At 43.4% G+C, this 24,320-nt stretch overlaps 1 protein-coding gene across 1 annotated transcript in view; it reads left to right on the top strand.

Moving 5' to 3' along the window:
• The first annotated feature begins 395 nt into the window (after window positions 1-395).
• LOC139584322 (anoctamin-1-like) overlaps window positions 396-24,320 on the top strand; it is a 102,510-nt gene continuing 78,585 nt past the window's right edge. Inside the window, exons 1-2 of the mRNA XM_071416017.1 lie at window positions 396-575; window positions 13,807-13,985. Coding sequence (XP_071272118.1) covers window positions 13,878-13,985 — 108 coding nt within the window. The 5' untranslated portion in view covers window positions 396-575; window positions 13,807-13,877. The remainder of the gene's footprint in view (window positions 576-13,806; window positions 13,986-24,320) is intronic.

Raw genomic sequence — 24,320 nt, 5'->3', positions numbered from 1 at the left:
TTGCAGTATGTCTTGTAGGTTGCACAATGTCTACTACAGATGAAGATATATTTTATATCTTAAAACCACAGGAACTGCTCATATTTACTTGCAGTGCACCTTTTTACATTTTACATGGTGGAGTACCTAGCTATTAAGTGGATTGGTTAGTTGCGTTATTTGTAGAACAGAGAATAATGCCCGCCTACACATCAACAGTGAAGTAGGATGTCTCTTGCATATGGATCAAAACCCAGATGGCCTGGGTAAATATATTGGCAAAATGTAATTATTGAGTTGGGCTTGTTTGGTACCTTAATTAAATTTGTTCTACACCATTAGAAATAGGACTGAGACGTCAACCGCAGGGACTGCCTCAGACATAGATGTTCATGCATACCTCTGCCTGAACACTTTCTGCGCGACTCGAGGAAGGAGCGCTCGTGCGCTTGTGCAATTGGTTGACAAGAGCGCAGTGCGCTGACTGTCCTCCGAACAACGAGAGGCTGACTGCTTAGTCGTTATGGATTTAAATGACCTGTAAACAGTATCAGTAGGTTGGACAGGACATCCTTACACTATTTCATCAATTGCAGGTAAAAAGTGGATGATACATCTCTCTATTATGTTGTTCGGTGGACATGTCTGTGGTTCGGTGGGGATGTTGAAGCAATGACTAGCCTTTTCACAGTAAACTATTATGTTGTATGTTTAAATGCATATTTCAAAATGAATCATGCCATCTCAATTTCTCTCGCAGGACAATAGCACCCTTTAATATGCATGCTTAATAACGATGTAACAAACATTAAACGAGATGGGTATCTCTTTCTCGAAAGTTTTGTGAATAAATATACGTTTTAAATTAGGATTCTGATGTAAAATGCTGTAAACTAGTTCTTTACTTTGTTTCTTGCTTCTTTAACTTAAACTGTAAAGAGAACATGTTTACATGCTGCTGTGATGTGGACTGGTTGGACTCGGCAAGGTGAGAGGCAATTCAAACAGAGAGAGCTGCTGATAAGGTTATAGTTTTGAGTCTGAGCGAACGTTAACAAAGTTTTGTTGTACTGTACAGACATGAAACTAGGCTACACAAATGGTTAAAGTGAATTAGACGGTAGTTTAAGTTTGCAGGCAGCTCGGTGGCAAGTACAATTCTGTATTTCATATTACAGTACACCTACTGTAATATAAATACGATATCGAAGCAAGTACTTATGTAATGACACACAGTACAATACCGTTAAATTGACTATTATACTGTAATTGCAAGCAGGTTGGCTGCTTGGTAAAGTTTTTACTCATTACAGTATATCAATGAATAGTTGGTGTTTTAAATCACTTGCACGTCTAGAGGCATTAACAAAGGCTTCCAAACTGGCAGCGATTACAGGGAAAAACAGACAAAAAGGACATGGCAAGATGCTCAACCAATTAAGGTTTAAGACTTGTAGCCTTGTCCCTATACACTTTAAATTGACGGGCACATAGGAAAATAATTGGTACAGCATTCTCACTCACATGTGTAACAAATAAAGCATCTTACGAGGCACAACTCAAAAAAATTGTAATAAGCCAGAAACAACAATAACATGCACACATTAGGGGTCAAAAGGTGTTTGGCGTTCCAAAGATAGGTACTGTATACTGTGGGATGGAATTACAGTCCCATTTGAGAGACAGGATTCTTTCCCTGGCCTCACCATTTTCCCACAATGCACCATAAATGACAGTATTCTACAGTAAAACGTTTCAGAGTATTTTACTGTTATTAATACTCCCAAATTACCGTATAATATACAGTTTTCCGTTACAGTGCAACTGTACAAAATGTGAGTATATTATTTGGTAGACAAACATTAAGCTATCCGTTGACAGTTTAAAATAGGGAGCTACAAAGGTCAGTTCTAAGTTACACTGACTGACTCAGAGCGCATTGTTTCTGTCCGAAGCGATGCCTGATAGCAGAGTGACCACAACGTCCCGTTTACCTTTCCTATTGTCGGATATGATTTAGTGATGATAGCCGAGCTTGAGGAGGGGAACCCATTCTGATTCTAGGGTGTCATGTGTACTAATCCAGGACCGAGGGAAGAGTTTTCCCTGTGGTGGAACCCTCACCTGTCTTTGTCAGTCAGGTCTGTGTGCACTTTGCAAGGCTGTCAGAAGGTAATATTGTCTCCATGCGTTGTGTGTTCGGTCTATCGAGTTATTATTGTAGGCCGAGGCTATCCACCCTGTAAGTGTGAGACTTGTGTAACTTGTAACTGATACATGTATTGGGTTTATCTCATGACAAGAAGACCCCCTTTTGTGAACTGTTGTTTGATAGCATTTTGGTTTGCAATTTGGTTTGGTTTGCACTAATTATTCTTGTTAATGCATGGGTTTCCAAACATGTTTGGCCCACGACCCCATTTTGATATGTGAAAATTCTTGCGATGCCCACCATGTGAAAATAATTATGTAATTAACTTTTTTATTTGGGGCTGTGGCAATCAATTGAAAAACATTCTAACAGTATTTATGATTGTCTTCTCAACTCCCCATCACATACTTTTAATGTGGGGCTATGACAGTCAATTACAAATGAGTCTGACATAATGTGTCTTATCTCACCACCACTAATGAGACGGGTGTGCTTGATGCATGTCGCGTCTGAGGTTCTCCAAAGTCAGGGGGCGTGGTCGACATCTCTGCTGTCACATCCAACCTGTATCGATATTTGGTTTTAATACAGAGGAGAGCACTGATGGTTCTTTCAAGACAACTGGGAACTCGGAAAAATACGAGGTCAAATCATGACGTCCGTGATGTTCAGTTCGGGAAAGTCGGAAGCTCTAGAAAGAAGCCCAATTTCCTGTGTTTTGAATTCCGAGTTGGTTGACCGTTAAAAAATGTTTGTTCCCAGTTGTCTTGAACTCACTGAAGTCGGAGATTTCCGAGTTCCCAGTTGTTTTGAACGCGTCATTAATGCTCAGATGGAGACGGCAGGGTATTATTCCAGTTGAGTCAGGAACCAAAACTCCTCGGTAGTGACCAGTGAATGCATTCGGTCACATGACAGCTCGCTCAGCTGTTCGATTTCACTTACCGGCATGTCAATTGAATCAGGGGCACAGTCAAACGGATTGGGAAGTAGGTCCCAATGTGCTCTTCCAAGCCTTGAAGGTGATCAGTCATCACTCGTGTGGGACACTTACATATGCTGTTTTCTGTTAGAAACATGCACAGCCGAGGGAAGGGGCATGGTTCGCTTTTGAAAGACTCCAATAAGAATTCTTTCCTCTGAATCCACTGAATCAGTCACTCATCTGTAGAACGTTTTCTATGTCTCCTGTACGCTTGTGTTCAAGGATATATCTATTTTCATTACACAGAAAGTCAACCAAGTCTAATTTTTACATCCATTGTAAAAGACAGCAGTTCCTCTCTCAATGTGAAAAATCGTTCCAACACCTCGATAACCACCAAGCCTCCGTGTGAAATAGAACATTGTCATGCTCTGATCCCGTGCCTTCACGTAGTTTTGCGAACAGGCGGGCGCGCAGTGGATGTGGTTTGATGTAGTTTACAATCAAAGTTACCTGCTGCAGCATATTTCTGACTTCTGTGCTCAGCTCTTTTGAGGACATTTGCTCTCGGTGTACCATACAATGTGTCTATATGACAGAGGGAGACACATTTATAAGTGCATATGCCCGCGCGCCGTCCCGCCATAGATGGAGCCCCATCTGTGCAAAAGCCCACCATTCGATCCCATTGAATCTGTTTTTGGTCAATATGGCCACGCAGCACACTGAACATCCCATTGTGCAGTTGGATGCTCGGGAATCGTGAGACAGAAAAATATGTCCTCGTGAATAGCATCCCCCGACATGTATAGCGAACAAAATTCAATGCATGGGCATCTCGGTCCTCACAGTTAATGTCAATTTGGAGAGCATAAGATGGGGAGTTTTTGAATCGTTCAGCAGTTAGAGTTTCGTTTTGATTGCTAGCAATAGCATAAATTATTCGTTTAACAGTGTTATCTGACAAAGGTATTGATCTGTGTTTCTGTGCCTTTGCCTCCCCACACATTATTTTCACCATATCAATTGCGGCCGGTAATATCAAAGTCTCTGCAATAGTGTGTGGTTTCAAGGCGTAGCGGACCTAACCATTCACGGTGGGAATGATTCAAGTGCAATGGTCAAGTGCAGACTTTTTCCATGATCTAAGGGGGCTGGCTCTCTGGTTGAATTGTATATTTTAGATTTAAATAATTTTCATTTAGAATTTTGAGGTTAACCACATTACAATGATTTTGATACAACGACTATATTATAATATATATATATTTTTGTATGTATATATATTTTTTCTCCAGATTTTGGTAATTACCCGGCAACCTAGTTTTCATATCAGACGAACCCACATGGGGTTGTGATCCTTGGTTTAGGAACGCTGTGTTAATGTAACTGTCCATAGAAAAGCTCAATTTTAAAAGTTAATATTCTGTTAACTCATACCTAAATAATGTTGCTGACTCATCCTACTGTATACCAGTATTTGTGGAGAAAGCATAAATTGGCTAAAATCACTTTAAAAAAAACACCAACAAGTTGTATCTTAAACATACAGTTTCCACAATTCTTGCTATTTCCTCATAGGAGATGATGTCATAGTCCTGCAGAGGATGAGCTGGCCAATCATCAATCTACTCACATTAATATTTTTAATGACCGTTATATACTGTTGTTGGGGCACGCCCACACCATTCTGTTGTTGGGGCACGCCCACACCATTCCAACACAGAAAAAAACTGCTTTTTAACACTTAATTTAAAAAATGTGTAAAGGAAAACTATTTCACCCATATTGTAAGTAGTTATAGATCATATTTCATAGAAATATTGAAATACTGGACAGTTACTTTAAAAATGACTGTGCAGTTTGGCTAATAATGTATTTGCTCACACATGAGACATTTTCTAAAGCTCAAGGGCCCGCTGAAATCTGAAGTGTCATTAGGTCTGGGTCCTACATGCATGTGCTGTCAACGTGCATTTGAAACAATTTGGTATGGTTACACTGCGTAAATTCAGTCAGATTCCTTAAGTCAATATCTGCTATGGAATTACTAGGTGTTTACGCACATCACATACTTCTTTACCTGTAGGGCCCCTGAAATCTGCAATGTCATTTGCTCTGGATCCCTAGAACGATTCACTGCTACACCACCCTTCCACTCTCTGCCTTGGGGGCCGTCATGTGGTAGATGCTTTTTGGGATGTAGAATGTCAACACAGTGTCAACACATTGGGGTCACATTCACTTGCAAGGTTGTCCTATGACCTATATGCAGTCCCATCGAGCCAATTCATCAAATTTATAATGCCCTTTTTCCATCAGCAGTCGTCACAAAGTGCTTTTACAGTAACCTAGACCCCAAATATTGTGCTTCCTAGAAGGAAGGAACCTAGAGAGGAACCAGGCTCAGAATCACTTTATTCACCAAGTACATTTGCACATACCTGGAATTATACTTAGTGAATAAGTGCTGCCAGCAATAGTCAATGTACAGACAGAATAAAGACACAAGGTCAACATAGTCAACATACAGCATATACTATATAAATACAGAAAACTTAAAACATAAAACTCTGAAGTAAAGCTGATTTACAGTGATGATGTCCAATTTACAGAGGGGAAATATTGATGCATGAAGAGGAAGGGATGCTGCCATGACAAATACAGCATGTACAGGTACAGTGATGTCCACAGTGTAAATACAGTATAGTGTCGTTATTAGAATAAAGGGGAGTTGATGGCAAAGGGCATATGGCAAAGTGCAGAGATAGGACAGGGTGCAGTGATAGGACAAAGTGCAGTGATAGGACAAGGTGCAGTGATAGGACAAAGTGCAGTGATAGGACAAGGTGCAGTGATAGGACAAGGTGCAGTGATAGGACAAGGTGCAGAGATAGGACAAGGTGCAGAGATAGGACAAGGTTCAGTGATAGAACAAAGTGCAGTGATAGGACAAAGTGCAGTGATAGGACAAGGTGCAGTAATAGGACAAGGTCCAGTGATAGGACAAGGTGCGGAGATAGGACAAGGTGCAGTGATAGGACAAGGTGCGGAGATAGGACAAGGTGCAATAATAGGACAAGGTTCAGAGATAGGACAAGGTGCAGAGATAGGACAAGGTGCGGAGATAGGACAAGGTGCAATAATAGGACAATGTTCAGAGATAGGACAAGGTGCGGAGATAGGACAAGGTGCAGTGATAGGACAAAGTGCAGTGATAGGACAAGGTGCAGAGATAGGACAAGGTGCAGTGAGAGGACAAGGTGTAGAGATAGGACAAGGTGCAGTGATAGGACAAGGTGCAGTGAGAGGACAAGGTGTAGAGATAGGACAAGGTGCAGTGACAGGACAAGGTGTAGAGATAGGACAAGGTGTAGAGATAGGACAAGGTGCAGTGATAGGACAAGGTGCAGAGATAGGACAGGGTGCAGTGATAGGACAAGGTGCAGTGATCAGATAAGGTGCAGTGATCGGACAAGGTTTAGTGATCGGACAAGGTGCAGTGATCAGACAAGGTGCAGTGTGGTGGTCTATCAGATTCTGACTGTACTGGATAGAGGTTAACAGTACACTATATCTGACCATCACACATATTTGATGACCCTAAGGGCCACTGAAATGTCATCTCTAGTCCGATGTAATTGTTCCTATATCGCCTCCCCTTGTCTTATAGAGACTTATGTAGCCAGTAGCTAGTCAATCACTATGAGTAGGACTGAGTTTGGTGTGGGATTACAATTTGGGTTGTGGGAGGAAAGACCTGACTCTGTCCACAACGATTGTTGTGGTCTGTTGACTTTGCAAGGTAGTTCTAATTAGAGTCTGGTCTGGGAGATCTAACAGTGCACCTCTTTTGAGTGTAATACTGATTTCTGCTGAATAAGCATGTTTTGGGTTTTTATTTTATTTTCATTAGGTGATTGAACATTTATCGTGAATTTACGCTACTTTGGTTTCTCTTATTTGCAACAGTTTAGTGGTATCCTGTGTAGATATATTTACCTATGAAGAGTTTAGTGGTATCCTGTATAGATATATTGACCTATAGACAGTTTAGCGGTATCCTATGTATATATATATTGACCTATAGACTTTTTAGTGGTATCCTGTATAGATATATTGACCTATAGACAGTTTAGCGGTATCCTATGTATATATATATTGACCTATAGACTGTTTAGTGGTATCCTGTGTAGATATATTGACCTACAGACAGTTTTGTAGTATCCTGTGTAGATATATCAAATCAAATCTAATTGTATTAGTCACATGCGCCGAATACAACAGGTGTAGACCTTACAGTGAAATGCTTACTTACGAGCCCCTAACCAACAATGCAGTTTTAAAAAATACAAGTAATTAAAATGTAAATAACAATAAAGAGACTATATACATGTGGGTACTGGTACAGAGTCAATGGCGGGGGCACCGGTTAGATTAGGTAATATGTACATGAAGGTGGTGGGGGGAACGGCAATACAAATAGTCTGGGTAGCCATTTGATTAGGTGTTCAGGAGTCTTAAGGCTTGGGGGTAGAAGCTGTCTCTTGGACCTATACTTGGCGCTCCGGTACCGCTTGCCGTGCGGGAGCAGAGAGAACAGTCTATGACTAGGGTGGCTGGAGTCTTTGACAATATTTAGGGCCTTCCTCTGACACCGCCTGGTATAGAGGTCCTGGATGGCAGGAAGCTTGGCCCCTGTGATGTACTGGGCCGTTCGCACTATCCTCTGTAGTGCCTTGGAGTCGGAGGCCAAGCAGTTGCCATACCAGGCAGTGATGCAACCAGTCAGGATGCTCTCGATATCAGGAATCAAGGTAAGACCCAGATGCAGACTGTCGAAGTAACAATGTTTATTGTAGCACAGGGGCAGGCAAAGACAGGTCAAGGCAGGCAGGGGTCGAAAATGCAGGGTAATGCAAAGGTACAGGATGGCAGGCGGACTCTGGGTCAGGGACAGGCAGAGTTCAGTAATCCAGAGGTGGAGCAAAGGTACAAGACGGCAAGCAGGCTCAGGGTCAGGCAGAGAGGTCAGGCGGGTACAGGGTCAGGACAGGCAAAGGTCAAAAACCAGGAGGACAAGGAAAGAGAGGCTGGGAAACGATAGGAGCTGACAGGAAAAACGCTGGCTAGCTTGAACAAACAAGACGAACTGGCAACAAACAGACAGAGAACACAGGTATAAATACACGGGATGATAGGGAAGATGGGCTACACCTGTAGGGGGTGGAGACAAGCATAAGGACAGGTGAAACAGATCAGGGCGTGACACTCGATGGTGCAGCTGTAGAACCTTTTGACGATCTGAGGACCCATGCCAAATCTTTTCAGTGTGTTGTTACCTACCCCTACCACTTGGGGGTGGCCCATCAGGAAGTCCAGGATCCAGTTGCAGAGGGAGGTGTTTAGTCCCAGGGTCCTTAGCATATTGATGAGTTTTGAGGGCACTATGGTGTTGAACGCTGCGCTGTAGTCAATGAATAGCATTCTCACATAGGTGTTCCTTTTTACCAGGTGGGAAAAGGCAGTGTGGAGTGGGAAAGGGCAGTGTGGAGTGCAATAGAGATTGCATCATCTGTGGATCTGTTGGGGCGGTATGCAAATTGGAGTGGGTCCAGGGATTCTGGGATAATGGTGTTGATGTGAGCCATGACCAGCCTTTCAAAGCACTTCATGGCTACGGACGTGAGTGCTACCGGTCGGTAGTCATTTAGGCAGGTTACCTTAGTGATCTTGGGCACAGACACTATGGTGGTCTGCTTGAAACATGTTGGTATTACAGACTCGGATAGGGAGAGGTTGAAAATGTCAGTAAAGACACTTGCCAGTTGGTCAGCGCAAGCTCGCAGTACACATCCTGGTAATCCGTCTGACCCTATGGCCTTGTGAATGTTGACCTGTTTAAAGGTCTTACTCACATCGGCTGTGGAGAGCGTGTTCACACAGTCTTCCGGAACAGCTGGTGCTCTCATGCATGTTTCAGTGTTATTTGCCTCGAAGCGAGCATAGAAGTAGTTTAACTCGTCTGGTAGGCTCGTTTCACTGGGCAGCTCTCGGCTGTGCTTCCCTTTGTAGTCTGTAATGGTTTACAAGCCCTGCCACATCCGACGAGCATCAGAGATGGTGTAGTACGATTCGATCTTAGTCCTGTATTGAAGCTTTTCCTGTTTGATGGTTCATCGGAGGGCATAGCGGGATTTCTTATAAGCTTCCGGGTTAGAATTCCGCTCCTTGAAAGTGGCAGCTCTAGCCTTTAGCTCAGTGCGGACGTTGCCTGTAATCCATGGCTTCTGGTTGGGTTATGTACGTACGGTCACTGTGGGGACGACGTCATCAATGCACTTATTGATGAAGCCAATGACCGATGTGGTGTACTCCAATGCCATCGGAGGAATCCCGGAATATATTCAGTCTGTGCTAGCAAAACAGTCCTGTAGCTTCGCATCTGCTTTATCTGATCTCATCACTGGTGCTTCCTGCTTTAATTTTTGCTTGTAAGCAGGAATCAGGAGTATAGAATTATGGTCAGATTTGCCAAATAGGGGATGAGGGAGAGCTTTGCATGCTTCTCTGTGTGTGGAGTAAAGGTGGTCCAGAGTTATTTCCTCTGGTTGCACATTTAACATGATTATAGAAATTTGGTAAAACGGATATATAGTTTCCCTGCATTAAAGTGTCCGGCTACTAGGAGCGCCGCCTCTGGTTGAGCGTTTTCTTGTTTGCTTGTGGCGGAATACAGCTCATTCAATGCTGTCTTAGTGCCAGCCTCTGACTGTGGTGGTATGTAAACAGCTACAAAAAATACAGATGAAAACTCTATAGGTACAGTAGATAGTGTGGTCTACAGCTTATCATGAGATACTCTACCTCAGGCGAGCAATAGCTCAAGACTTCCTCAGATATCGTGCACCAGCTGTTATTTACAAAAATACATAGTCTGCCGCCCCTTGTCTTACCAGACGCCGCTGTTCTATCCTGCCGGTACATTGTATAACCAGCCAGCTGTATGTTGATAGTGTCATAGTTCAGCCACGACTCCGTGAAGCAGAAGATATTACAGTTTTGAATGTCCCGTTGGTAGTTTAATCTTCCATGTAGGTCATCAATTTTATTGTCCAAAGATTACACGTTTTCTAGCAGAATGGAAGGAAGTGGGGGTTTATTCGATCGCCTACAAATTCACAGAAGGAAGCCCGCCGTCCGGCCACTTTTTCTCCGCCTCCTCTTCACGCAAATCACGTAGATCTGGGCCTGTTCTCGAGAAAGCGCCGGACTCGTCAGACTCGTTAGATGAAAAAAATGATTCTGCCAGTCTGTGGTGAGTAATCGCAGTCCTGATGTCCAGAAGTTATTTTCAGTCATAAGAAACGGTAGCGGCAACATTATGTACAAAATAAGTAAAAAATAAGTTACAAATAACGCAAATAAATGAGCAAAAAAGCACAATCGGTTGGGGTCAGGTAAAACGTCTGCCTTCTTCTCCGGCGCCATTTTAGTTTATATTGATATATTGACCTATAGACAGTTTTTTAGTATCCTGTGATGATATATTGACCTATAGAACATTTTGTAGTATCCTGTGTTGATATATTGACCTATAGACAGTTTTATAGTATCCTGTGTAGATATATTGACCTATAGACAGTTTTGTAGTATCCTGTGTAGATATATTGACATACAGAACGTTTTGTACTATCCTGTGTTGATATATTGACCTATAGACAGTTTTGTAGTATCCTGTGTAGATATATTGACCTACTGGCAACTTGATATTAATTGAAGTGTAGTGTGTCCAAATTCCACAGACACCATTCTAATATTAGAACAAGAGGAAGTCAATTTTTTTATTTTTTATTCTACGCTTCACTTATCTTTTTTTTTTACCAATGATTCCCACGGAGACTCCTTCTTATATTTGGGTCTGCTTATTTAAACTGCCAAACACACAACTGGATGGAAGCCCAATGTTTTAAAGCTAACAGGGAATTCAAGTTGCACAGAAGTGAGCCCCGAGTCAGAGATAGTCAGGGACTAGATGGAGACCAGCTGGACAGTAGCTTATGTTAGTGAAGATGCACGCACATTTTTCCTTTGAGTGGAGGACAAGCACCATCCGGGTTTGGTTCAACAGAGTCCAAGGAGCAATTCACATGCAGTATGTCTAAAAAATAAACAACGCTCAGTTGCAAACTCTCAGATGTCATCTCCCTCAGACCCTGGCCTGCCTGGGCAGCTAGCAGGAAGATCAAGAGGGATGATTTCATAGATATAAATGTTGCTTTTAGAAGCTTTAGTTGGATGACCATGGAAAACAAATGCAACACTTTTAAACATTCTGTTATTACATAGATGTGGATTACACAAGTGTAAAGGGGGATTAAAGACCTTTCTTGAAGATGAAGATGGTTTTCCAAAATGTGTTAATTTATATTATTTTGCCAGTATATCATTATTTGATATTCATGCACATTAATGTACTAAATTATTTATGTGATATGTAGCATAAAGGTATTCTCTGACTTCCTCACACAGTAATAAATTAGGTCAACCTTAACAAAATCATCAGATGTCAATTTCTGTGATTGTAAATTGAAAATAGTAATTATTAAATATTTTCATATACAGTGGCTTGCGAAGTATTCACCCCACTTGGCATTTTTCCTATTTTGTAGCCTTACAACCTGGAATTAAAATAGATTTTTTTGGGGGGGGTTGTATAGTTTGATTAACACAACATGCCTACCACTTTGAAGATGCAAAATATTTTTTATTGTGAAAGAAACAAGAAACAAGACAAAAACAGAAAACTTGAGCGTGCATAACTTTTCACCCCCACCACAGTCAATACTTTGTAGAGCCACCTTTTGCAGCAATTACAGCTGCAAGTCTCTTGGGGTATGTCTCTATAAGCTTGACACATCTAGCCACTGGGATTTTTGCCCATTCTTCAAGGCAAAACTGCTCCAGCTCCTTCAAGGTGGATGGGTTCCGCTGGTGTACAGCAATCTTTAAGTCATACCACATATTCTCAATTGGATTGAGGTCTGGGCTTTGACTAGGCCATTCCAAGACATTTAAATGTTTCCCCTTAAACCACTTGAGTGTTGCTTTAGCAGTGTGCTTAGGGTCATTGCCCTGCTGGAAGGTGAACCTCCGTCACAGTCTCAAATATCTGGAAGACTGAAACAGGTTTCCCTCAAAGAATTTCCCTGTATTTAGCGCCATCCATCATTCTTTCAATTCTGACCAGTTTCAAAGTCCCTGCCGATGAAAAACATCCCCAGAGCATGATGCTGCCACCACCATACTTCACTGTGTTCTCGGGGTGATGAGAGGTGTTGGGTTTGCGCCAGACATAGCATTTTCCTTGAGGGCCAAAAAGCTAAATTTTAGTCTCATCTGAGCAGAGTACCTTCTTCCATGTGTTTGGGGAGTCCCCCACATGCCTTTTGGTGAACACCAAATGTGTTTGCTTATTTTTTTCTTTAAGCAATGGCTTTTTTCTGGCCACTCTTCCGTAAAGCCCAGCTCTGTGTAGTGTACGGATTAAAGTGGTCCTATGGACAGATACTCCAATCTCCGCTGTGGAGCTTTGCAGCTCCTTCAGGGTTATCTTTTGTCTCTTTGTTGCCTCTCTGATTAATGCCCTCCTTGCCTGGTCTGTGAGTTTTGGTGGGCGGCCCTCTCTTGGCAGGTTTATTGTTGTACCATATTTTGGGATTTAATGATGCTCTGTGGGATGTTCAAAGTTTCTGATATTTTTTTATAACCCAATTCTGATCTATACTTATCAACAACTTTGTCCCTGACCTGTTTGGAGAGCTCCTTGGTCTTCATGGTGCCCCTTGCTTGGTGGTGCCTGTTGCTTATTGTTGTTGCAGACTCTGGGGCCTTTCAGAACAGGTGTATATATACTGAGGCCATGTGACAGATCATGTGACACTTAGATTGCACACAGGTGGAATTTATTTAACTCATTATGTGCATTTTGAAGGTAATTGGTTGCACCAGATCTTATTTACGGGCTTCATAGCAAAGGGGGTGAATACATATGCACGCACTACTTTTTCGGGGTTTTTTTGTATAATTTTTTGAAACAAGTGATTTTTTTCATTTCATTTCACCAATTTGGACTATTTTGTGTATTACATGAAATCCAAATAATAATCAATTTAAATTACCGGTTGTAATGCAACAAAATAGGAAAAACGCCAAGGGGGATGAATACTTTTGCAAGGCACTGTATTTTATGGGACAATATACGAATGTTTTTGAGAAAAATATTTAGAAAAAGACACTTTCATTAAGTAAATGTATTTATTAGTTCTCTCATTTTTGTCAAGAGAGATGAAAATGTAATAAATTGAAGGTTATTTGTTGATGTGAAAATCAAAATTAATCAATTTTAAGGTTGTGTGTGGGGGGGTCACCAACATTTCTGGAGAATAAAATTAGGTCCCCAGGAGTTCTGGTGAAATAAACGGGGTCCCCGCTGAAATAGTTTGAATAGCATTGGTTTACCACAGTCAAGGCAAGTTTAAGATATACAATATATAAAAGATATGCACAAAGATATGCACAAATATATAAAAGATATGCATATATATTATATGTGCCTACACATTTGAACTCATATAGGCCTATTTTATAGCCTATGGAATAGCTTTTTCATCATCTACGGTACTTTTCAACCAACCCAGAATGGATGTGCTGAGACTTGAGAGGTGCACCTTACTGTTTGTCTCCCCAGGTAGAGCCCACCTGACCCACGACCCATCAGAAGACCCTCACCAAGAGCCCGGTTAGCAGCCTGGAGAAGCCATGGAGAGGAATGAGAGGTCCACCCCCGTCCCTGGCAAAGAGAAAGAGGTGGATATCATCAATATCAAGGGCATCGAGGACATAGGCTATGTTCAGCCGGATTCCATAGTAAGTCGGTCACCTTTAGTTTTCAGCAACTGACAAATCAAAGTCCATAGCAAATAGCAAACTGTAGCAGCATGCAAAGCATGTGATTTTGGGAAAAAACGTAGCAGCACAGCAAAACCAGGGTTGACAGTGGTAAATACCCTCGGTGGTCCTCTGTAGCTCAGTTGGTAGAGCATGGTGCTGGCAGTGGCAACGTCAGCATAGTGGGTTTGATTCATAGGACAACCATACGTAAAAAATGTATACATGGTTGGCGCAGCGGTCTAATGCACTGCATTGCAGTGTTGCGGCGTCACTATAGCCTGGGGTTCATTACCTGCTGGGACCGGGAGTACCATAGGGCGGCGCACAATTGGCCGAGCATCGTCTGGGTTAGGGAAGGGTTTCGCCAGTGGGGCTGTACTTGGCTCATTGCGCTCTAGTGTCTCCTTGTGGCGGCCTGGGTGCCTGCAGGCTGACTTCGGTCGTCGTTGTGTTTCCTCCGACACATTGGTGCAGCTGGCTTCCGGGATAAGCGAGCGAGTGTTAAGAAGCGCGATTTGGCGGGTCATGTTTCTGAGGATGAATGACTCAAACTTCGCCACTCCCGAGCCTGTTGGGGAGTTGCAGCAATGAGACAAGATCGTAATCATGAAATTGGGGGAGAAAAAGGCGGTAAAAATTGCACGCATGACTGTAAGTTGTTTTGGATAAAAGCATCTGCTAAATGGCATACAGTTGAAGTTGGAAGTTTACCTACACCATTTAAACTCAGTTTTTCACAATTCCTGACATTTAATCCTAGTAATAATTCCCTGTCTTAGGTCAGTTAGGATCACCACTTTATTTTAAGAATGTGAAATGTCAGAATAATAGTAGAAAGAATGATTTATTTCAGCTTTTATTTCTTTCATCACATTTCCAGTGGGTCAGAAGTTTACATACACTCAATTAGTATTTGGTAGCATTGCCTTTCAATTGTTTAACTTGGGTCAAACATTTCGGGCAGCCTGCCACAAGCTTCCCACAATAAGTTGGGTGAATTTTGGCCCATTCGTTCTGACAGAGCTGGTGTAACTGATTCAGGTTTGTAGGCTTCCTTGCTCGCACACACTTTTTCAGTTCTACCCACACATTTTCTATAGGATTGAGGTCAGGGCTTTGTGATGGCCACTCCAATACCTTGACTTTGTTGTCCTTAAGCCATTTTGCCACAACTTTGGAAGTATGCTTGGGGTCATTGTCTATTTGGAAAACCCATTTGCGACCAATATTTAACTTTCTGACTGATCTTTTTTTTTATTTTTTATTTTGTCTTGAGATGTTGCTTCAATATATCTACATAATTTTCCTTTACTCATGATGCCATCTATTTTGTGAAGTGCACCAGTCCATCCTGCAACAAAGCACCCCCACAACATGATGCTGCCACCCCTGTGCGTCACGGTTGGGATGGTGTTCTTCGGCTTGCAAGCATCCCCCTTTTTCCTCCAAACATAACAATGGTCATTATGGCCAAACAGTTCTATTTTTGTTTCATCAGACCAGAGGACATTTCTACAAAAAGTATGATCTTTATCCCCATGTGCAGTTGCCAACCGTATTCTTGCTTTTTTATGGCGGTTTTGGAGCAGTGGCTCCTTGCTGAGCGGCCTTTCAGGTTATGTCCATATAGGACTTGTTTTACTGTGGATATAGATCATTTTGTACCTGTTTCCTCCGGCATCTTCACATCTTCACATCTTTACTGTTGTTCTGGGATTGATTTGCACTTTTCGCACCAAAGTACGTTCATCTCTAGGAGACAGAACGCGTCTTCTTCCTGAGTGGTATGACGGCTGCGTGGTCCCATGGTGTTTATACATGCGTACTATTGTTTGTACAGATGAACGTGGTACATTCAGGCATTTGGAAATTGCTCCCAAGGATGAACCAGACTTGTGGAGGTCTACAATTTCTTTTCTGAGGTCTTGGCTGATTTCTTTTGATTTTCCCATGATGTCAAGCAAAGAGGCACTGAGTTTGAAGGTAGGCCTTGAAATACATCCACAGGTACACCTCCAATTGACTCAAATTATGTCAATTAGCCTATCAGAAGCTTCTAAAGCCATGACATAATTTTCTGTAATTCTCCAAGCTGTTTAAAGGCACAGTCAACTTCATCTATGTAAACTTCTGACTCACTGGAATTGTGATGAAGTGAATTATAAGTGAAATAATCTGTCTGTAAACAATTGTTGGAAAAATTACTTGTGTCATGCACAAAGTAGATGTCCTAACCGACTTGCCAAAACTATAGTTTGTTAACAAGACATTTGTGGAGTGGTTGAAAAACGAGTTTTAATGACTCCAACCTAGTTGTATGTAAACTTCCGACTTCAACTGTATATTATAATTGATTAGTGTGCCCAATCACAAGTTTACATCACAGTTGGGATACCGCATTACATCACAGTGGGGATACCTAATTGTTTGTTTCCTTTTGTTCTGGGGCCGTATGTATCAAGCGTCAGAGTAGGAGTACTGATCTAGGAAATACATTCTGTCTCAGCTGTCTTAGCTAAAGAAATGTTCCTATGATCTACATACAGTACCAGTCAAAAGTTTGGACACACCTACTCATTCAAGGGATTTTCTTTATTTTTACTATTAAATACATTGTAGAATAATAGTGAAGACATCACAGCTATGTAATAAAACATATGGAATCATGTTGTAACCTAAAAGTGTTAAACAAATGTAAAAAAAAGTTATATTTTATATTCTTTAAAGTAGCCACCCTTTGCCTTGATGATAGCTTTCCACGCTCTTGGCATTCTGTCAACCAGCTTCACCTGGAATGCTTTCCCAACAGTCTTGAAGGAGATCCCACATATGCTGAGTACTTGTTGTCTGCTTTTCCTTCACTCTACGTCCAACTCATCCCAAACCATCTCAAAAATGGGTTGCGGTCAGGTGACTGGAGGCCAGGTCCTCTGATGGAGCACTCCATCACTCTTCTTCTTGGTCAACCGCCCCTTACACAGCCTGAAGGTGTGTTGAGTCATTGTCCTGTTGAAAAACAAATGATAGTTCCACTAAGAGTAAACCAGATGGGTTGGCGTATCACTGCAGAATGCTGTGGTAACCATGCTGGTTAAGTGTGCCTTGAATTCTAAATAAATCACTGACAGTGTCACCAGCAAAGCACCATCACACCTCCTCCTCCATACTTCACGGTGGGAACCAAAAATGTGGGCAGATTTCCACAGTCTAATGTTCATTGTTCGTGTTTCTTGATCCAAGCAAGTCTCTTCTTAGTGTCCTTTAGTAGTGGTTTCTTTGCAGCAATTCCACCATGAAGGCCTGATTCACTTAGTCTCTTCTGAACAGTTGATGTTGAGGGTTACTCTTTGAAGCGTTTATTTGGTCTGCAATATCTGAGGCTGGTAGCTCTGATTAATTTATCCTCTGCAGCAGAGGCAGCTCTGGGTCTTCCTTTCCTGTGGCGGTCCTCATGAGAGCCAGTTTCATCATAGCGCTTGATGGTTTTTGCAACTGCACTTGAAGAAACTTTCAAAGTTCTTGAAATCAAATCAAATATATTTATATAGCCTTTCTTACATCAGCTGATATCTCAAAGTGCTGTACAGAAACCCAGCCTAAAACCCCAAACAGCAAGCAATGCAGGTGTAGAAGCACGGTGGCTAGGAAAAACTCCCTAGAAAGGCCAAAACCTAGGAAGAAACCTAGAGAGGAACCAGGCTATGAGGGGTGGCCAGTCCTCTTCTGGCTGTGCCGGGTGGAGATTATAACAGAACATGGCCAAGATGTTCAAATGTTCGTAAATGACCAGCATGGTCAAATAATAATAATCACAGTAGTTGTCGAAATGTTCTGCATTGACTGACCTCGTCTTATGTCTTAAAGTAATGATGGCCTTATTTGCTTATTTTAGCTGTTCTTGCCATAATATGGACTTGGTCTTTTCCCAAATAGGGCTATCTTCTGTATACACCCCCCCCATACCTTGTTACAACACAACTGATTGGCTCAAACGCATTAAGAAGCAAAGAAAGTCCACAAACTAACTGTTGACAAGGCACACCTAATTTAAGTGCATTCCAGGTGACTGGTTGAGAGAATGCCAAGAGTGTGCAAAGTTGTCATCAAGGCAAAGGGTGGCTATTTTTAAGAATCTGAAATATAAAATATATTTTGATTTGTTTAACACTTTTTTGCTTATTACATGATTCCATATGTGTTCTTTCATAGTTTTGATGTCTTCACTATTATTCTATAATTTAGAACGTAGTAAAAATAAGAAAAACCCTTGAATGAGTAGTTGTGCTCAATCTTTTGACTGGTATTGTAAATGTCTAGTGGCATATGATATGGCATATGCCTGTTCGCACACATTAAGGACAGGCAAGAAAAATAGCTGAAGGCCTGTACGTTGTTCTGAAGGATTATATGCATCACTATATACAGTATGTCTTCCAATCACAAACTTTTGACTGGTACTCTATTTCTCTACTCTGTCTGCATACGTAACACTCCGCACCGTGACAAGTGTATAACTCTTGACTGACTGATAACATGAAACGATGTCTGCTAGGTGTTGGATATTTTGGGTTGATGTAGACATGGAACAGTTCTGTAACAAGCCTTTTGGGAAATGCTGGCTGAAGTTAATTAGTTGTTTGGCCTACAGGTGGTTTGCTAGACATTTTACGGTCATTATTGAGAAAATGTATTGGCAGGGTTGGGGAGTAACTGATTACATGCTACATGTAATCTGATTACAAAAAACGGTAATCAGTTACATTACCAGCAAAAATATTGTAATCATATTATGTCCTATGATAGCTGTATACAGTAATGTCATAGGCTAGCTGTATACAGTAATGTCCTAGGCTAGCTGTAAGGACTTTCCTAGCAGTATACAGCACTTGGGTCATTGCCAGCAGCATTGCCAGCAGCTTTTTGTAAGAGTAGGAGTGTTAACCCTGATGTCCTGGCTAAATTCCCAATCTGCCTTCATACCATCATGGCCACCTAATCATCCCCAGTTTACAATTGGTTCATTCATCCCCCTTCCTCTCCGCTGTAACTATTCCCCAGGTCGTTGCTGTAAATGAGAATGTGTTCTCAGTCAACATACCTGTGAAAATAAATAAATAAAAATGGGGAGTGTCCTAGGCTAGCTGTATACAGTAACACTAAGCATTGGGGTGATCTGACCACATCCTTATGTTCCCTAGACCTGTGAGAAGTGAACTTTGCCTCAGCTTCCTGTGTGGAGCAGACTGAGACATGTTTTCCTCTGGGACCACTCGCTGGTTTACAAGGCTGCTCTTGTTATGTTTATTAGTTAGTTGTGTATTTGTTTTACTTTTTTAGTAGCTAAAAATAAACTGTCCCTGGAGGCTATTTTTCAGAGTTATGCAATGTCACATCATTTTAAGATTCTGTCCAGATTTTTTTGTTGTTGTGGCTATTAACTGGTAGTACACAAATACAGTTTTACCTTTGTTGGCTATCTTCTATTACTAACCTTAATTTGTTTTTGTAATAACAGGGCTCATCTGTCAAATATTCTTGGTCTCAGCATGTCAAAATAAAGGTTAAATTAGAAACAAACAAAAACATATTTTGAATGAGAGGTGGGCATTTGTCTGCAACTGTAAAAGTAAGGACATTCACGAGCACCACATTGACTACTTTACCCATGCTCTACCAAGGATTTCCAGCACACAGCTTTGACCTGTTACAGTGGTTGTCTTCGTCTATTGTACTTCAAACATTGTGTAGGCAAGTTGCTTAGGATTCAAACCTTCTCAAAAAGCCTAATTCATACTCTTCAGAGCAGTGTCGGTCGGTGCCATTTAAGATGAGGGAGGATCATTTTTTTTATGAGCATGGCCGATTTTTTTTATTACAGCATATTGGATGACTGTGTCACGCGGAATGACGCTGGAGAGATGAAGCAGGTACGGGGAGTAAAACATTTCATTATAACGGACAGAGACGAGACAGGAACAGCGTCAGAAACAAATTCAAAAGACAAAAACAATACAATGCAGCAGCAGGGAACAGAGCTGGGGAACTGACAAATATAGGGGAGGAAATAAACAGGTGATAAGTGAGTCCAGGTGAGTACAATAACGCTGAAGCGATTGACGAGGGAGGGCAGGTGTGAGTGATGATGGCAGGAGCGTGAGATGCAGGGTAATCTGGCGCCCTCAAGCGCCAGGGGAAGGGAAGAGCGGGAGCAGACGTGACAGTACCCCTCCCTCTTGGGATGCCACCCAGCGTCCCACCTAGGCAAACCGGCCGAGACATGGGCGCTGGGCAAGCTGGTTGGGGCGTGAAAACCCGACGAACGGGCAGGAGCTTGAGAGCCTGGCGAGCCGGCCGAGGCATGAGAGCCTGACGATCCAGCTGAGGCAATGAGAGCCTGTCGATCCTGCAGCAGAAGGGGAGCCCGATGTTCCAGTGGAGTGTGACGTGGGATGGGAAGCCGCCGAGCCAGGAAAACCTCTCGAGCCAGCCAGGGCGTGAAAGCCCGATGGGCTGGCTTAGGCAACCCCGGTTCCATCGGCGGCAGGATCCACCCCGACGTCACCAACAAAACAAAAAACAAAAACTCCTGGACCAGCTGGGCGAACAAGACCTGACGATCCGGCTGAGACCCGACGTGGGATGGGCGCCTTCCGAGCCAACCGGGGCAAGGAAACCTCTCGAGCCAGCTAGGGCATGGAAGCCCGACGGGCTGGCTTAGGCAACCCCGGTTCCATCGGCGGCAGGATCCACCCCGACGTCACCAACAAAACAAAAAACAAAAACTCCTGGACCAGCTGGGCGAACAAGACCTGACGATCCGGCTGAGGCCTGACGTGGGATGGGCGCCTTCCGAGCCAACCGGGGCAAGGAAACCTCTCGAGCCAGCTAGGGCATGGAAGCCCGATGAGCTGGCTAGGCATCCCGGTTCCATCGGTGGCGACCACCGAAACTAAAGACAAAAACAATCAATGCAGCAGCCAACACACGAAGCATCGGGGAGTGCGGGCAGCGAACGGTTGAAAAGCATGCATTTGGTTTTACTAGCGTTTAAGAGCAGTTGGAGGCCACGGAAGGAGTGTTGTATGGCATTGAAGCTCGTTTGGAGGTTAGTTAGCACAGTGTCCAAGGAAGGGCCAGAAGTATACAGAATGGTGTTGTCTGAGTAGACGTGGATCAGGGAATCGCCCGCAGCAAGAGCGATATCATTGATATATACAGAGAAAAGAGTCGGCCCGAGAATAGAACCCTGTGGTACCCCCATAGAGACTGCCAGAGGTCCGGACAACATGCCCTCTGATTTGACACACTGAACTCTGTCTGCAAAGTAGTTGGTGAACCAGGCGAGGCAGTCATAAAAAAAAACAAGACTATTGAGTCTGCCGATAAGAATACGGTGATTGACAGAGTCGAAAGCCTTGGCCAGGTCGATGAAGACGGCTGCACAGTACTGTCTTTTATCGATGGCGGTTATGATATCGTTTAGTGCCTTGAGTGTGGCTGAGGTGCAGCCGTGACCGGCTCGGAAACCGGATTGCACAGCGGAGAAAGTACGGTGGGATTCGAAATGGTCAGCGATCTGTTTATTAACTTGGCTTTCGAAGACTATAGATAGGCAGGGCAGGATGGATATAGGTCTGTAACAGTTTGGGACTAGGTAGTCACCCCCTTTGAAGAGGGGGATGACCGCGGCAGCTTTCCAATCTTTAGGGATCTCGGATGATACGAAAATTAGGTTGAACAGGCTTGTAATAGGGGTTGCAACAATGGCGGCGGATAGTTTTAGAAAGAGAGGATCTAAATTGTCTAGCCCAGCTGATTTGTACGGGTCCAGGTTTTGCAGCTCTTTCAGAACATCTGTTATCTGGATTTGGGTTCAGGAGGATCTGGGGAGGCTTGGGCGAGTAGCTGCGGGGGGGGGGGGGGGGGGGGGGGGCGGAGCTGTTGGCCGGGGTTGGAGTAGCCAGGAGGAAGGCATGGCCAGCCGTTGAGAAATGCTTATTGAAATTTTCGATAATCATGGATTTATCGGTGGTGACCGTGTTACCTAGCCTCAGTGCAGTGGGCAGCTGGGAAGAGGTGCTCTTGTTCTCCATGGACTTTACAGTGTCCCAAAACTTTTTGGAGTTAGAGCTACAGGATGCAAATTTCTGCTTGAAAAAGTTAGCCTTTGCTTTCCTGACTGACTGCGTGTATTGGTTCCTGACTTCCCTGAACAGTTGCATATTGCGGGAACTATTCGATGCAATTGCAGTCTGCCACAGGATGTTTTTGTGCTGGTCAAGGGCAGTCAGGTCTGGAGTGAACCAAGGGCTATATCTGTTCTTAGTTCTGCATTTTTTGAACGGCACATGCTTATCTAAGATGGTGAGGAAATTACTTTTAAAGAATGACCAGGCATCCTCGACTGACGGGATGAGGTCAATATCCTTCCAGGATACCCGGGTCAGGTCGATTAGAAAGGCCTGCTCGCAGAAGTGTTTTAGGGAGCGTTTGACAGTGATGAGAGGTGGTCGTTTGACCGCGGACCCATAGCGGATACAGGCAATGAGGCAGTGATCGCTGAGATCCTGATTGAAAACAGCGGAGGTGTATTTGGAGGGCAAGTTGGTCAGGATAATGTCTATGAGGGTGCCCATGTTTATGGATTTAGGGTTGTACCTGGTGGGTTCCTTGATGATTTGTGTGAGATTGAGGACATCTAGCTTAGATTGTAGGACTGCTGGGGTGTTAAGCATATCCCAGTTTAGGTTACCTAACAGAACGAACTCTGAAGCTAGATGGTGGGCGATCAATTCACAAATGGTGCCCAGGGCACAGCTGGGAGCGGAGGGGGTTCAATAGCAGGCGGCAACAGTGAGAGACTTATTTCTGGAGAGATTCATTTTTAAAATTAGAAGTTTGAACTGTTTGGGTATAGACCTGGAAAGTATGACAGAACTTTGCATGCTATCTCTGCAGTAGATTGCAACTCCTCCCCCTTTGGCAGTTCTATCTTGACGGAAAATGTTGTAGTTGGGTATGGAAATCTCAGAATTTTTGGTGGCCTTCCTAAGCAAGGATTCAGACACGGCAAGGACATCCGGGTTGGCGGAGTGTGCTAAAGCAGTGAGTAAAACAAACTTAGGGAGGAGGCTTCTGATGTTGACATGCAGGTAAGCCCAGGCACTGAGTGATGATAAGAGAGGTTGTATCTCTGGACATGCTGGTTATAATGGGTGAGGTCACTGCATGTGTGGGAGGTGGGACAAAGGAGGTATCAGAGGTATGGAACTAGGGGCTCCATTTTAAACTAGAAACAATGATGACTAACCTAAACAACAGTATACAAGGCATATTGACATTTGAGAGAGACATGCAGCGAGGCATAAAGTAGTCACAGGTGTTGATTGGGAGATCTAGCTAAGACAACAAAGGGTGAGACAACAACAGCTAATCAGCTAAAACAACAACAACAACAGGTAAAATGGCAATGACTGGGCAGAGAGGGTCAGTTAACTACACACAGAGCCTGAGTTCGCGGCTGGGGCCGACAGATAAACAAAAAAACAGAATGGAGTACCGGGATTAATGGACAGTCCAGCAGAAATCAGCTATGTAGCCAAGTGATCATAGGGTCCAGGGGGCAGCAATAGATGGAACAGGGAAGCCGCGGAGTAGTCGCTACTATGCTAGCACGTGGGCGACATGGCATTTAAAGTTAGTAGCCCGGGGCTAGTAGAAGCGTCTGCTCCGACGTCCGACGGAGGTTGGTTGAAGGCACAGCGGATGGAGTTTTCGTTGGCAGACCAGTCGTTGTGGTGCGGCGGGGTGCCGTGTCGACAAAGGATCCAAGCCAGATGGCGAAAGAGGTTTTGTAGTTGTAATAATTTAGTTTGCTAGCCGGGAGATGCGCCTGGCTCACGGCTAACTGGTGCTAGCTTCGGGGCAGGGGCATTAGCCACTATAGCCACTCGGTAGTAGCGGTGATCCGGTACCAAGGTCCAGAGCTTACGGCAAGGATCCGGTGGAGTAGTGGGTTCTAGCCGTGTTTGGGTGGAGTCTGGGTGAACAACTGAGTAGGCCGGGAGGTGGGCCTGGCTATGGGCTAGCTTCGGTACTGGGTCACTCGGTGGCAGCTAGCTAGCTGTGAAGATCAGGAGTAATTGTCCAGGGATTACGGCAGGAATCCGGCGTTGTAGTGGAGAGAAAGTCCGATACTGGTAGGCTGGCGAGTATTATCGAGGCTAAAAGAAAGGGCTGGTATATGTGCAGAAGGTAAAGGCTGCTAGCAGTGGCTAACAATGACTAAATAGCTTGTAGCTAATTAGCTGG

The sequence above is a fragment of the Salvelinus alpinus genome, chromosome 9 (assembly GCF_045679555.1).
Source record: "Salvelinus alpinus chromosome 9, SLU_Salpinus.1, whole genome shotgun sequence".
Taxonomy (NCBI): Eukaryota; Metazoa; Chordata; class Actinopteri; order Salmoniformes; family Salmonidae; genus Salvelinus; species Salvelinus alpinus.
Note: the sequence above shows the minus strand (reverse complement) of the source record. Positions and strands in the feature narration are given on the sequence as shown.